The following is a 17064-nucleotide window of genomic DNA, read 5'->3' on the forward strand; positions in this document are numbered from 1 at the left end:
GTGCTCGGACTTTGTTCGACTATAAAAAATGAATCCGGACTTTTTGTCTATGGACTTTTTGTCCCCGGATTTTTCGTCCGCGATTCGTTGGTAGTATGGTATTATTTAATATCACATGCAAGCTTACAATTTATTTATTTTTGTAAAAAAGTTATCTCCTACCAACTATACAAAAATTGTATATACATATTATGTATAGATATTTTCCAGTAAAAATCATCTGAAACTATTGATAATTATTTTTCAAAACTTATTTTATTGAATCATTTATCCAATTTGATATTTTAATAATCGACTTGAATGACTTACTAAATATATCCGAGTTTTATGAAACTTATTTACCAAACAAATAACTTATAAAGACATTTACCATGTTGTCTATACATTTGAAAGATGATTAATGATATCTCAATTCTCCATTCTCACAATTTTATATTTTTATTTAGTTTAAGTTCTATTAGAAGAAAAGTTGTAAGGGACTTATAATTTATTAAAAGGGCGTTATACCCGTATGTGTTGTCTCTATCTCACTAACGTCTAACGTAAATCATAGCAAATTTGCATTCAGCAGAATACATTTTGTCGTGTTAGCTTTAATATTAGAGTAAATTTACCTATTACCAAATGTAAAAGTAAGAATATTATCTAGGAAATGCCATATGCTTTTTTTAGTTGTTAAATTAAGTTGTAGCTATGTAAAATATTACAACTTTAAAATGATAATATAAATAAAAGCATATTTAATAGCAATATTTTCTAGATAATATTTTTACCTTTAAATTTGATAATATGTATATTTACTCTAATATTAAAGTTAACATCACAAAATCAATTCTGCTGAACGAAGATTTTCCATATTGTATATGTAAAGCAAAGAAAACATATGCAGGTATAATGTCCTATTTGTTGTTATTTGTTACACGCTGTTCGTCATTACTTTAGATCGAATAGTGAGTCTCCAAATTCTTTTTTCTTTTTATGTAACAGTTCAACCTAACCTAATAGTAACATGGTCGATAACACGCTCCGTTAAAGTATATTAAGAAGTATCTATTCGAATTCCTGAAAAAATAACCAAAATTAAATCAAATTAATGGAAAAAACTAAAACTTTTATTATTTATTTATTTATATTCTTCAATAAAATGTATTACAAAGATATTTATTTCTTTTGGTCAATTTATACATACCTAATATGTTTAGTTATGTGTAAGTACTAGTATAAATTATATGGATCCCTATTAGCTTTAGCTGTAGATAGGTATGCAATAACTTAATATATCTGTAATTAATTAAATATTTTGAAGAAAAAAAATACTTCAAGAATAAAAATTAAAAAACTATTATAGATTTATATTTTTATATTATGTTCATCATATTATAATTTTGTTTTTTTTTTCAAAGTCTTTTCCATGCACAATAATATTATTATTAAACTATCCATGCATTACAAACTTTTAATTTAAGATGCAATTATTTAGGATATTTAAAGGGGTATCTGCTTTATTATAGCAAAAATCATACAAGACTAGTAATAAACCAATTGTTAAAAATTTAACACCGATATATAAAAGCAGATATTATAATACATTTATAATGATACCCTTTTACTAATATTTGATAAATTAAATTAATTTTTTTTTCTTTATAATTTTAATGTTGGTTTACAAAAAATAATATCTTTTAATGATTTATTTAATGTTATTGGTTTTTTTTTTATTTAGGTATTTCCAACATTCAAGAATTTATAATTTAAGATTTACTTAAATCAAGAAATAATAAATATTTTAATTTGAAAAAGAATATAATATAGGTTACCACAATAGAATTTATATTGCAATAGAATTATCATGGATTATTTCAGCCTATAATTTAATTACAGGTAAGAAAAAAAATTGTATGTATATCATTTATTACCTACTGGTAACTTAAATACAAATAATGTAAAATACATTTAGGTTTTGATTGATCTTTTCATAAAGTGATTTAAAATTAAAATATAAAAATAAATATTGACTAAAAATCATATTAGAAGAATAACTCTGACAATATGATGAAACAATATAATGCCATGCATGAACATAATTACTTTTGTGATAATAAAAAAAAAAATTTTCGATGGCATGATAAAAAAGTAAATCATACCGTAAAGATAATTAATGATTGTGATGAATACGATTCTACATTAGATTGGTACAGAGACTTAAGTTCAAGTGATGAAGAGGAAAATATAAAAGATATGCCTCTTTCTCATTTATTAAAAATAGAACTTGAAAACGACTTATTGAAAAATGTGAGATTCTGTTAAATTATTTTTTAAATATATCTATATCATAATTAATGTTTATTATTTTTAGTGCAAAAATAAAAAATCCTCAAAAGACCAACAATATGATGAATTAATTAATAAAAATAATCAAAATATGTTAAATATTTCTAATAATTCAAATAATATAATACCAAATATTTCAATGAATAAAAAAGCAAGAACTGATCATTACAATAATAGTTTGCAAGGTGTGAACTTTTCATTAGATACAATCAATCCAATAGTCAAGAAAGATAATGATAATGTTACGAAAACATCTGAAAACATTGTAATTATAAATTATTAATACCTATGCATATGATTTTAATTACAGTGCTATACTATATTATAAGTGACTAGTTGATGTTAAATTTTTTATTGTTAGGGTGGTGAAAGCTATGGTCCAGATTTTCAAAAAAAAATTTCTTTATAAAATTCATTCATTTTTTTCCTGTTGGTACAAAATACTTAAAATATTTTTGATTAAGTACAAGAGGTTATGGTAATTAATTATGATAGAAAATAAAATTGTATTTGTACCTAAAACCATATGGTTGAGTTGTGGATTTTTAAATATTTATAAATTAAAATTGTTTACATATGTTGGGACACAGAACGGGGGTACTTACAATTTATATTGTTTTACTTTTAGTTTATGTTTATGATTTTATTTCTTTAAACAATGATAGATTTTATATTGATTTAAAAGTGTAAAAAATTTTGTACAATAAACTAATAAACACAAATTAAATATTAAAAGTGCATTTTCATAAAGAGCTAGTAAAATAGCAGCATTATATTTTTCATACTCTGTGTACCATATTGTACATTTTAATCTATGTTTGCTCACAAATTAAAACTTGAAAAGTAAGATCAAAGATCACTGATTACTTATAAGTTATATAGATAGGCTACTGTATTATTTACCTCTTAAAAGTTTTAAAAGTTATATAATATATATTATATATATATATTATTGAGTTTTTAAATTTTTTCTTATACTACCATAATAAATACATCTTTTAATATATTTTATAATAATAGTTTTACAAGAAGCCATTTTAATAAAAATTAAACTGAACTCGAAGTATCAAATAATTTATTAATTGTCTTATTATAACATTGCAGTAGTGTTTATTAGGTATAAAATAAACACTAGTGCATACCTATAATATAAAAATAACTTTATTTACTAATATTTGTTACATGAAAATTTTAGGTGTGTCCACCATTAAATTGGATTCATTTAATATATTTAGCTATAAAAAATTCTGCTACAGAGAATGTATCTTGTCTTGATATACAGCGTTTTGTCAGGTATTTGGTATTTTGTTAAATTTAATTATTTCTTTTGTTTATTAATAATATTTTATTATGTTTGTATTATTTTTAGATATTGGTTCCCCTTTTATAAAAAAAATTCATATATTGGATATATTCATATAATATTAAGCCATATAATTAATGATTTCCATGAAAAGTATTTTTATTGTAATTCATTTCCAATTGATATTGATCAACATGATACATGGACTGTTAATAGTTTCTATATAAACACATTAGAAAAAAGTTTGATTAAATTTGTTGAAAACAATGAAGATAAAATAAAAGCAGCAATGACCAATCCTGGTAACTTATATTAATACCTTGTATGAGAAACGAGCAAAACTTTTTAAGAGCCAACAATTGTTAAACAACATTTTTTATGTAATACTATTATATTTAATTTATATGCTATATATCTATATATATATGCATTGTTTTAAACAGTAAATACCTACAATTGTTTAAAATGTTTTATATAATATTTTACTTTATTTTATCATATTATGGTTACACTGTAGTTTGCCCATTCCTTAACACTAAATATTTAATTTTAATAACTCACATTTTAACATAGGTTCCAAAGTATCTAATGATTTTATTCAAGATAACACAAATATTGTTTATTAATTTACTATGAATGTTTTAAGTTAATTTATAATTATTTTATATATTTCAGATAATTTATCAACAATAGTAAATGGATACGGTGTATTTTATTTGGGATTTAGCCAAAATCTTTAAATATTACTGTCAACTGAATAATCAATACTATCATATGATTTAATCTGGAGGTTACAAATAAATATTCGGTAATATATTCTATAAAATGGTAATTAAGTTTTTAATTTAATTAATTACTAAAAAAAAAAAAACAAATGACTCATAGCGTTATTGGTTATTATATATTTTAAAAGCTAACCAATTATATAATGGGTGTTTTGTTTTTAAAACAAATAATAAATACAATTTGTATTTGTGGATAATAATAAACCATTTCTATCGCTATGTATTAATTATAATTTATAATTACATATAATATAATATCATGAATAATAAATAATCAATATTTTTTAGTAATAAGTTATTATCTATGCAATCATATATATATATAATTGTCATGCTGTTAATAATAAAAAAACAACCAATGGGTGGATAAAAGCTGTTAATCGGTTGGAGTAAGTAAATAATTACACATTTTAAATTTACATAGCTCATTAGTAGCACTCAAATTAATATGTACTTTACAAAAATTAAGTATTGGTACCTATAGTAGTGTACACACAAGTTAAATTATTGTATTCTTTATGGAAAATATAATAATTACCTACTCAACATATTTTATTTTTTTATTTCAGTAAAAATGGTCAATTATGGCAACCAAAGTATCACAGTTTAATTTGCAGTAAACATTTTATTGGCAACCGAAAATCCAAGGATCCCAAAAGTCCTGCATTTATTCCTTCATTGTTTCCTGATGTTTATAAAAAAAATGAATTAACAACAATTAATGAACAACAACAAAATAATCGGTATCAACGAAATCGTCAGCATCAAGAAATTAAACAGAGAGCTTCTTCAAATATTATTGTGACTAAATCTACTGAATCAACTGTTAATGAATTTCCTACATTTAGTAATATTGACAAAATGAGTTGTACTATTAGCACTCAGGTTTCATTTAACACTGATACTGATATTTTTACTTTTGAATGTTTATTCAGTAAAACAAGTAATGATGTTGAAACACAAGCATGTATACCAGTCATTCACAATAATATTTTTTTTTTAAATTTGACAAATATAGCATGTGGTCCTGATATATCTTTTGTCCATTTGAACCATTTTAGTAGTTTTTATTCAATTTCTAATGAGCAACAATTAAAAGGTCTTACTGGTACTACATTTAAAGTATTCAATCTCTTACTTTCTTTTATATTGGTTTTGTGAAATAGTTCTATAACAAAAGAAAATAGATTATTAATTTTTCTTCTAAAAATATAATTAAGTATAACATACTATGCTATAAGTGCTATATTTAATATAAATCCTACAACTGTGACAAGAATTTTCTATAATATATTATATGCCTTGGAAAATCAAACAAAACATTTTATATTTTTGCCTGACAAAAAACAGTGCTGTGCTTAATACTTTCCCCTAAACATTTAAAAGTAATTATCCAAATTGTCTTTGTTTAATAGATTGTACAGAAATCAAAACAGAACAACCTAGTACAGTGGAACAAAGGGTTTATATGTACTCACATTACAAAAACACTTATACTGTAAAAGTATTAGTTGCCATAACTCCCAGTGGATTCATAAGTTTTGTTTCCAAATGCTATGACAGTAAAAGCAGTGATACATTTATAACAAACTACTGTGGATTTCTATCAAAATTAGAACCTAATGATGAAGTTATGGCAGACAAAGGATTCCCTGGAATTAAAGTGAATTGTGAAAATGTTAAAAGTGTTTTAGTTATTCCACTCATTCTTCATAACAGAAGATTCACCGAGGAAGAAGTATTAGAAACATATTCTGTTGCTAGTGTGCGTATACATATTGAACGGGTTTTTTCAAAACTAAAAACATATTCAATTTTAAATAAAATTACAGTAGATTTATTACCATCCATAGATGAAATTATACATATTTGTTATATACTGATAAATTTACAAAGTCCTATCATAAAGGAATAAAAGTTAATAATGTTAAACTATTATTAAATTAATTAATCTTGCAGTAACAAATTTTATTGTATTTCCATACATATTATGTCATAATAGTTAAATAATTATGATAAATACTATATTATATAATTTATAAAATATGCATTTATTTAGATATAACATTTGGCAAATAAAAATTGAAACAGAAATATTCTAATCTTGTTATTAATTTTTTTTAAAACAATAAATTTTTTTCAACAGAAACAGTTATTTAGGTTCAATAGTATTATAAACAAATAAATCACACTGTTCTAGTCCTGAACAAAACATTAAAATCTGACATTGAGTAAAGTACTGATGACTGGACTTAGAACAATTTTGTTACTTTCATATTTTAGGTATGGTACATTACAAACTTTATTCAGACGATCAACTATTGGTTTTGACTTGCATGAAATTGGGCATTTAACTTTTAAAACTTTGGTTATTTTCCCTTGTTTTATTACAATTCCATCCGGACTGGCGCAAAGTCATGGTAGTATACATAAGTAAAATAATAATAAACATATAAAACAATATAACTAATATAACATAAATCATAATATAACTAATCTCACTAATCTTAGTATTCATTGACACCAATACATTTCTTCAGTCTCATGAATGTTGAAGCTGGCAATGGATTCATTAATGAAATTGTACTTGGTATCTAGATGTTTATAAAACAATTTGTTCATCTGCTCCTATAACACTCATTTCAACAAGTAAGCCTTTGAACCACATAGCTTCTTGTATAGCCGAACTGACTAGCAAACTGTAGATCCATATATTTGAAATAAGTATCCAGAGGTAGATTTTCTATTGCGGATGTCATTAGCGAAATCTACATTAACAAATCTCTTTAGTAGGCTTACTTCTTTACCTTTTGTATATATAAGACCAGCATCAGTAGTACTCTTCACATAGCTTAGTACACTTTTTAGTTGATTATACAAGCTGTCTGTTGGTTGAGACTGATATTAACTAAATAAATTAACGGCAACGCTTAAGTTTGGTCTTATTTGAATCATTACATACATAATAAATCCAATTAACTCGCGATAAAGTTTATTGGTTGTCTCTCCATTTTCTGTATTAAATTTGGTGTCCATAGGTGTCGATATTGGCTTGCAGTCTTCCATTGAAAATTTCTTCAGCAACTTTTCCAAATAATGAGTTTGACTAATTTTCATAGTTTCTTTAGTACGTTCTATTTTAATACCTAGAAATGATTTTGCTTCACCTTGATCGGTTAATTTAAATTCTTTTTTCAGTGTTCTTCTTAAGTCATCCATTGTCTTCGTAGAGTTGCTCACTAGTAAAACATCATCCACTTACAATAGTAAAAATAAACATATATTAATATTAATTTTTATATATGAGCATCGATCAGAATTACTTCTTACTAATCCTTGTCTTTCGATAAATTGATTAAATCTTTTATTCCAACAATAAGGAGCTTGATTCAGACTATACTAGGATTTGTTTAGTTTACATACCAAATCCTCTCTTTTATCAAAACCCTCAAGTTGTCTCATGTACAATTCTTCTTCAACTATTCCATTCGGAAATGTTGTTATCACATTAATTTAAATAATATGCAAGTTCTTGTGTAGTGTCAGTGTTAGTAATGTGTGAACAGTCACTGTGTTGGCTATGGATGCATATGTATCCATGTAGTCAAAACCCAATTTTTGAGAATAGCCTTTGACAATAAGTTTTGCTTTAAATCGTGTAACATTTCCTTGTTCATCAGTTTTAACTTTAAAGACCCACTTGTTGTTCATAACCCTTTTGTTAGGCACTCATTTAACTAAGGTCCATGTATTATTATCATTAAGAGCTCTCATTTCTTCTTCCATAGCTCCTTTCCACTCAATATGATTTGAGTAAGTTTTGATTTCTTCAACAGTTTCTGGTAAATTTTGAACATAGTATTCAGCAGAAAGTGCCATCATTGACATGTCATAATCCTTATGCTACGTCTGAGTTTTTGTTTTTGTGCTGGGATATTATTTTCATTGACTTTATCCACTTCATTTTCTGTTTTACTTTCTTCATCTTGAGCTTCTTGTTTAGTGGTTTCTTTTGATTCCTCAGCAATTTCTGAATTATTTATTTAAACAAATATTTTCCTTTCCTCATTAGTAATTATAGGATTTAAAAATTCTTTTTCATTAAATATGACATTTCGACTAACAAAAACAGTCTTTGTTAATGGATCCCATAATCTATAACCATTTTTTGTATAGCCAACAAATATACCCCTTTTTGACTTTGAATCTAACTTGCACCTCAATTGGTGTGCGAATTCAACGCATCCAAAGATTCTAACATTAGATAAGTTAGGCTTACTTCCAGCCCAAAGCTCAACAGGAGTCTTTTTTATATTTGCATGTGTCGGTAGTCTGTTTCCCAAATAAGCGGCTGTGAGTACTGCTTCTTCCCACATTTCTTTTGACAAGTTTGATTATAATAGCAAGGATCTTGTTCTTTCTACCAATTTTCTATTTAATCTTTCTGTTAAGCCATTTTGTTCAGGTGTGTACGGAACAGTATAGTCAACAACAATTCCTTTAACTGAACAACAATGTTTTAACTCATTGCTTACATATTCCCCTCCATTGTCACATCTCAACATGGACACTTTTAAATCAAAATATGCATTTACAGTTGCTTCATAATTTTTAAAACATTGGAACACTTGACTTTTATTTTCTAATAGATAAATAACTGAAAAACGGGTATAATTATCAGTAAATGAAAGAAAATATTTCTTACCATTCCAAGTAATCGGTGATATTGGTCCACACACATCATTGTGTACAATTTCCAGCGGACGACGAGTCTAAAAAGACCTTGATTGAAATGGTTTTTTTGAGTGCTTACTTTCTACATATGTTTGGCAGAAGTCCGGAATATCATTCTTGTTAAGATTTTGTCCAGTAACCATATCTCTCAACATCCATGAATAATTTTTGTTTGGATGTCCCATCCCTTTGTGCTACAAACTCTCATCAATTTGTGTATCAATACAATTATAGGCGTAAATATTTGGTTTTAGAGAAAAAATAATACCATTTAGAGTTTTCATTCTATGTGCAACAGTAACTACATTTCCACTAGGTTGAGTGATTGTCGCAAAACCATTTTCAAACATAACTTTAAAATTCAACTGTTCGATCTAACCAACTGATAACAAGTTGTACCTCAAGTTAGATACATAGTATACGTTTTCAAATTTGCATAGAATTTCTTCACCATCAACTCTACTATAAAAAATTATTGTACCTGTCTTAGTGGCAACCATGCTTTCCCCATTTTTGGCAACTCTGATGTTCAGAGGAGATTCCAGTTGCTTTATAAAGGAGAAATATTTTTTTTTTTGATTCACCAAGTGATCTGAACAACAAGTCATGTTAACACAAAACAAACACCAACTAGCTTGATGTTTGGTAGGAATGTCATAACACGGTTTGACAGATTAAAACAAAATAAGGATAGTGAAATAAATAGTAATAGTGAGACACAAAATTACAAAGGTAAAAAATTTAACAAACAATTTGATATTGGTGAGGAAGTTTATATAAGAGATTACTCTAAACCCAACCAAAGAGGATGGAAGGCTTGTATTGTAGTATAACAATTAGGTCAATCAGTTTATTTATGAAAAGATCCGACAAATAATAGTATACACGAACGGCATGTAGATCAAATGATTAAAAGTGAAAAGTAGAAAAGAAGTTTTAGAAACAAACAATTTAGATGATTTAGATACTTTTGGGAAAGAAGACTGACAATAATAAAGTAACTAATTGTGAAACTTCTGAGCCTTATTTTAATCGTTCTAAAAGGAAATGTATTTTACCTTTGAGGTACAGAACTAACTAATTATTTAAAACAATATATAAATTTTGTTCATTGTATCATTATTATTATTTTTTGTATTATATAAAATATTATGTCTGATACCTATTGGCCAAATCGGGTGTCTCTGGCCTTGAACACGGTCTCCAGTGGGCGTTACATACGTTATCACTCAATAAATAATATAAATATTATCACAAATAAGTATATTTTGTTATAATTTTTTTATTTATTTATTTAACAATAAACCAGTGTCAAATAACAATATTAGAGTAGCACCTATTCATTTTACTAAGATTTATTAAAATACATAATAAATAATAGTATAATAATAATAAACATAATAAATAATTTGTTTCCGTTTTTATAATATCGTAACAAATAGAGATACACATTACCAACTTCTAATCAGATTACGGATACGGTTTTAACTGTTATTACGTGGTTGTATTATGCTTATATACACAAACGCGCTCTGTCGGATTTTGTTAAACGAGGAATAAATTAGATTATGTTCTTTTCATTTCACTTGTTTTCGTTTTGCTGTCACGCTCTTTTTATATTTTAAAAACTTATTTAATAAAAATGTCTTATTAAAGTATATTTTACTTAAATAAATCGGCATTGAAATAACGTGTTTCATTTATATGATTATGTGTTTCCAACTACGGTGGTAAGAAACTCAACAATAGCAAATTTGCGTTCAGCAAAACACATTTTGTCGTGTTATCAAATTATATGGATCCCCATTAGCTTTAGCTATAGATAGGTATGTAATAATTTAATATATCCGTAATTAATTAAATATTTTGAAGAAAAAAAATACTTCAAGAATAAAGATAAAATAACTATTATAGATTTCTATTATGTTTATTATATTATAATTTAACCTAACCTAAGTCTTTTTCATGTACAATATTATTATTATTATTATTATTAGGGCTCGGATTTATATGTAAATACATATTTTTATTGTGACTTGATAAATTAATTTGGGTGAGTGATAAATTCGTTTCAAGTGATATCCAATAAAATTAACTATATTTTATTTTACATATTTTTACATATTTTGCCATAAGTACATGTTTTTACATAATATTTCTCAATAATTCTATTTTTTCCTACATATTTTTACAATTTATTCATTTACGATTTTTTAATAATTATTAATTATGTACGATTGTATTTTTCAATACAGACAATTTCCCATATTTCCAAAAGTACAAAATAGTAACAAAATACTACCAATTATTGAACTTAATCTACGGTAGATATAACTTACTCCTTCAGATATAGTCAAAATGCAATACTATCTAATGACATCAGTAGAAGCCGAAAGATCATTTAATAGGTATAAAGTAATTTTATGACCAAATCGAAGGTCTTTTAAATTTATACATTTAAGAATGGTTGTTATCATAAATTGTAATCAAGGTAATTATCATTTGTTTAGCTTTTTTTGTCTATAATTTATAATTTGTAACACCTTTTTTTTAAATAATTTTACTATTTAAAATATAATTTGTTTCATTAGAAACTCATATGGATATATTATATAATTAAATATTTATAAATAAATCATATTAGTAAAATATATATTTTGATTTTTTTAGCACATATTTATGTACATATTTTGCTAACGTAAATACATATTTTGGTTTCATAAATACATATAAATCCGAGCCCTAATTATTATACTATACATGCATTACCAACTTTTAATTTAAGATGGAATTATTTGGTATATTTAAAGGGGTATCTGCTTTATTATAGCATTAACCATACAAGACTAGTGCATAAATTAACTGATTTTTTATTAGGACCAATGTGGTGATATTTCAACTTTCACTAAAAGATATATTTCTGTTGCTTGTTTTTGATTTTTCTTATTTTTATGATTTAGGGGGCTGAAGGGCTCTATATATTTTCTCTGTTCATGCGTTGAATCATACAATTTTTTCGGTTATACTCATCAGTCATTGGTAAATGGTAGTACTTCATATTGACTTATTCTCAAACTTAAAAAAATATAACTTGTGTTTGTACGTTTGGTTTTCCTTAAATTATATTTTAATTTTTCAGCTAGTTGCAAATTTAACACATTTTTATATTTTTATTTGTGTAAATAAAGAGATTATATAAAATCCTTTAGCTAGGTAATGAAATAATATGAGGACTAGTTTAGGCTTAACTTAATAATAGTAGGTATAAATATAAAATATAAAATAATAACTTATATAAAGAGAACATAAAATAAAAGTTTATTAAAGAATATAGAATAGCATAAAAAAAGTAGAATGGAAAAATAAAGAAATAACAATTATATTTTACACAGTTACTTACTTAAAAAATTATGGAAATATAGTGAAAATCCAAAGCTTAAACACCAATAATTTTTTTACCTTTAAGTTTGATGGTGGGTATATACATTCTTATAATAAAGCCAACAACATAGAATTGATTTTGCTAAGTACAATGTATTATATTGTATATTTGAAGTAAAAGCACACGGAAGTTGTATGGTATTAAATGGTTGGGATAATTGTCCTTTTTCTATTAAGAATATTGAATACATTTTTATTAAAAATATACAAATTATACCTTGTTATTTCATATTTTTATTTTTTTTATTATTTTATTTGAAATCAAATTGATTACTGGGCTTTACTGAGAATACTTGTGTGGAGGCCCAGGAGTTATCTTTGGACACAAAATATTTTAAACTAAAATTCACACTTAGAGTTAAAAATCAATAATTAAATTACACTAGTATTACTATAAGAAATATTTAACATATATTTATATTTTCATATTCTCATTGGAATTTTTGTAGTTGTACTATAGTATTGATTATATTTAGTTTTAATTTTAGGGGATATTTTCTAACTTGAGTGAGGAGGTGTTCCCTTTGTCATATGGATTTAATTATCGCAATAATAACTTAAGGTTATATTTTTTTTTTTTTTTAGAGGATATAGATATTTCAGATGAAGATAGTTTTTTATAGTTATTTATAGTTCTAGTAAAATAGTTTATTGCTTTATTTACATCAGAAAAGTGCACTATTTTGGACCAATATTATATCCTATGATGATATTTTTTGTTTTGTAATAAACCAATAGTAAAAATTTAACACCGATATATAAAAGCAGATATTATAATACATTTATAATGATACCCTTTTTCTAATATTTGATAAATTAAATTAATTTTTTTTTCTTTATAATTTTAATGTTGGTTTACAAAAAAAAATATTTTTTAATGATTTATTTAATGTTATTGGTTTTTTTTTTATTTAGGTATTTCCAACATTCAAGAATTTATAATTTAAGATTTACTTAAATCAAGAAATAATAAATTATTTAATTTGAAAAAGAATATAATATAGGTTACCAGAATAGAATTTATATTGCAATAAAATTATCATAGATTATTTCAGCCTATAATTTAATTACAGGTAAGAAAAAAAAATTGTATGTATATCATTTATTACCAACTGGTAACTTATATACAAATAATGTAAAATAAATTTAGGTCTTGATTGATTTTTTCATAAAGTGATTTAAAATTAAAATATAAAAATAAATATTGACTAAAAATCATATTAGAAGAATAACTCTGACAATATGATGAAAAAATATAATGCCATGCATGAACATAATTACTTTTGTGATAAAAAAGTAAATCGTACTGTAAAGATAACTAATGATTATGATGAATGTGATTCTACATTAGATTGGTACATAGACCTAAGTTCAATTGACGAAGAAGAAGATATAAAAAATATGCGTCTTTCTCATTTATTAAAATTAGAACTTGAAAAAGACTTATTGAAAGAGGTAAGATTCTGTTAAATTATATTTTAAATATATCTTTATCATAATTAATGTTTATTACTTTTAGTCCAAAAATAAAAAATCCTCAAAAGACCGACAATATGATGAATTAATTAATAAAAATAATCAAAATATGTTAAATATCGCTAATAATTCAAATAATATAACACCAAATATTTCAACGAATAAAAAAGCAAGAACTGATCATTACAATAATAGTTTGCAAGGTGTGAACTTTTCATTGGGTACAATCAATCCAAAAGTCAAGAAAGATAATGATAATGTTACGAAAACATCTGCAAACATTGTAATTATAAATTATTAATACCTATGCATATGATTTTAATTACAGTGCTATACTATATTATAAGCAACTAGTTGATGTTAAATTTTTTATTGTTAGGGTGGTGGAAGCTATGGTCCAGATTCAAAAAAAGAATTTCAATGGCATGATGAAGAAATAAATCATACTGAAATGATAAAAAATGATTATGATGAATGTGATTCTGTATTAGATTGGTACAGAGACTTATGTTCAAGTGATGAAGATGAAGAGGAAGATATAAAAGATATGCCTCTTTCTCATTTATTAAAAATAGAGCTTGAAAAAGATTTATTCAAGGAGGTAAGACCCTGATAAAACGTTCACGGCCACTGTATAATTTGAAAAGTAAGTTAAAAATACCACAACATAATATGCTTACAATGAATATTACTTAAAATGCTATCTAGTAGTCAGATTTAAGAAAAAAAAATTACTTATAGCAATATAAATATAATATAACGTCATAATATCTTTAAAAATATAAGTATTAGGTTGATAGACAATCTCTGCTCAGAATCGCTTTTCATTATATACAATGATTCATCATTAAATTTAAAACAACCATTATAGTGATCTACTGAATAAAAAGATACTAGGTACCTACTTTAAACTTAGCCAGTAGCCATTATATGGAAAATCAACCTTACGACTTTTTTATTTTTATTTTAGTATTCTACTATAGTACTTTATTGTATATTTATATTAATACTGTTTTATTTTATAACTTATAGATCAACAAAAATCATTTCATCCTAAATTGACAGTTTCTTGAAAATTATATACAGTTCAATTAAAAAAAGTCTACAGTACACCAGGATATACATCATATTTACACAAGTGTAAAATATTCCTTTTGAAAAAATTGTTTATGTAATATTAATATTTGATGTATTTTTTTTCAAGTTAACATTTCACTATTACTATGCCATTTATGTTTAATATATTATGTTAAAAAAATAAAAACTATTTTATTAAATTTGGGATTAAAACTAATTTATATAGGTATGCTATAATTGGAGTTAATAGCCATTAGCTGTAGCCCTTTAAAATATTTAGTGCTGCATCTACTTATATTAATATATTACAACCTTATTTATTATAAAATAATTAAAAATATTTTAGAGTTACTTACAAACATATAACTGTAGTAATATTAAGCAGTTAAATAATAATATCTTAATATTTTAGTTCAACAATTAATTTAATATGGCATTTTTCAAAATAAATTATTTATTAACAATACTTTTTAATTTAACTTGCATTTTAAATTAAAATTATAATTTAAAACATTTTAACTTTAAATATATTATTAATTAGATGTTCATTGTAATTAAATTTAATTTTATATCTCATATACTGGTACTTAATAATTATGGATTAGTTAAAATAAATACCTACTTTAAAAAATTATCCTTTTTATTTTGTGCATCCTAGGTTGTCAGTTGAATCAAATTTAAGTTTTAATTGATAACCTGAATTATTCAATTTCTCCTTCATATTTTTTCTAATACATTTGTGATTAAAATAACTGTGGTTCCTTACATATACTTTACTTTGTGAGTATAATGCATTGTATGAAAATGTATTACATGTTTTAATAGTATAAGTATTGATAAATATATTACTAAAATGTTGTAAATTTAATTATAATCATGTGTTAAAGTTAATTTAAAATAATTAAATACTGATCAGTAATTGTTATAATTAAACAAATTATAGTTTTATTCAGAATTTATTAACATTAACTGTGAAATAATTAAAAATATGTCTTTCCAAATGAAATAAAAAGTCCTGATTACCTACCTAATTTGATATTACATATTATAAAATATCTGTTACATTTTAATAATAAAATAGTACAGTATACAAGTTAAGACTATTGTAATTTTTTTCAATACAGTTTTCTATTGTTTATAATACATACAATTAATGATTACTTCCATGAGACTTGGAATTTGTAAACTTGTATTTACCATTTTGTTGCAAATTTCTATTTATTTTAAATACTTTTTCTTAGTCTCTTTTTTTAGTTGACCAATTGGCAATCGTTTACTTCTCCTTGTTATGCATGATCTCTTTCTAGCTAATTATAGTTGGTTGAACACTTATAGTGACACGGCTTCTATGTCTTAATAAATTTGAACTTCTAGCTGTAGCAATAAAAGTTTCCCATTCTATTAAAGATTTCACATTTTTTAACCTTCGGACACATTTTGGAAGAACATGTATGGAGCTGGGAATTTTTTTTAAATTATTTGTCATGAGGCTGAATATTTGTTCTTTGTATTCTTTTGTCAATGTCTTATTTTCATTTAGATTTGTTTCTTTAGTATTTATCTGATTTTCAATAATGTTTTTTTCTACATCAAGCAAATCACAGTGCATTGTACTATTTTCAGTATTAATAGTATTAGATCCTTGAATTACATTAACATTTTCTATTGGATTGGGAATTAAAGGCATATACAATTAATTTGCTTGTGCTTCATCTCCAAAAGTTAATTTAGCTAGCAAATGTTGTGTGTCATGACATATAGGTGGCATTTCATGGTGATATTAATTGTAAACAACAGCTTGATGTTAACAAAATGAACCATATTGTCTCATAAGTCATCCAAAGCCTCTATGCAATCTATAGTTATATGTGCTGCACAGTTTAACTGGCCCTGAAACAAAAGCTTTGATGTATCAGA

The 17064-nt window shown here is 24.5% G+C and overlaps 3 protein-coding genes and 1 pseudogene across 3 annotated transcripts; all 4 read left to right on the plus strand.

Moving 5' to 3' along the window:
- The first annotated feature begins 2028 nt into the window (after positions 1-2028).
- Positions 2029-5093, plus strand: LOC113557241. The gene is made up of 7 exons (XM_026962651.1): positions 2029-2292; positions 2357-2596; positions 3527-3624; positions 3701-3936; positions 4310-4442; positions 4793-4808; positions 4989-5093. Exons 1-5 carry the CDS (start codon positions 2050-2052, stop codon positions 4372-4374), a joined length of 882 nt encoding a protein of 293 aa, XP_026818452.1. The 5' UTR covers positions 2029-2049; the 3' UTR covers positions 4375-4442; positions 4793-4808; positions 4989-5093.
- On the plus strand, positions 4868-5888 carry LOC113558088 (annotated as a pseudogene).
- Positions 5170-6368, plus strand: LOC113557242. Its single transcript, XM_026962652.1, has 2 exons — positions 5170-5304; positions 5835-6368. The coding sequence occupies exon 2, from the start codon at positions 5888-5890 to the stop codon at positions 6332-6334; it is 447 nt and encodes a 148-aa protein (XP_026818453.1). The 5' UTR covers positions 5170-5304; positions 5835-5887; the 3' UTR covers positions 6335-6368.
- A 7468-nt stretch (positions 6369-13836) lies between these two features.
- Positions 13837-15219, plus strand: LOC113558087 (putative uncharacterized protein DDB_G0289263). Its single transcript, XM_026963602.1, has 4 exons — positions 13837-14049; positions 14114-14353; positions 14450-14716; positions 15103-15219. Exons 1-3 carry the CDS (start codon positions 13837-13839, stop codon positions 14681-14683), a joined length of 687 nt encoding a protein of 228 aa, XP_026819403.1. The 3' UTR covers positions 14684-14716; positions 15103-15219.
- Positions 15220-17064: the final 1845 nt, after the last annotated feature.

This window comes from Rhopalosiphum maidis, chromosome 3 (genome assembly GCF_003676215.2).
Source record: "Rhopalosiphum maidis isolate BTI-1 chromosome 3, ASM367621v3, whole genome shotgun sequence".
Lineage (NCBI taxonomy): Eukaryota > Metazoa > Arthropoda > Insecta > Hemiptera > Aphididae > Rhopalosiphum > Rhopalosiphum maidis.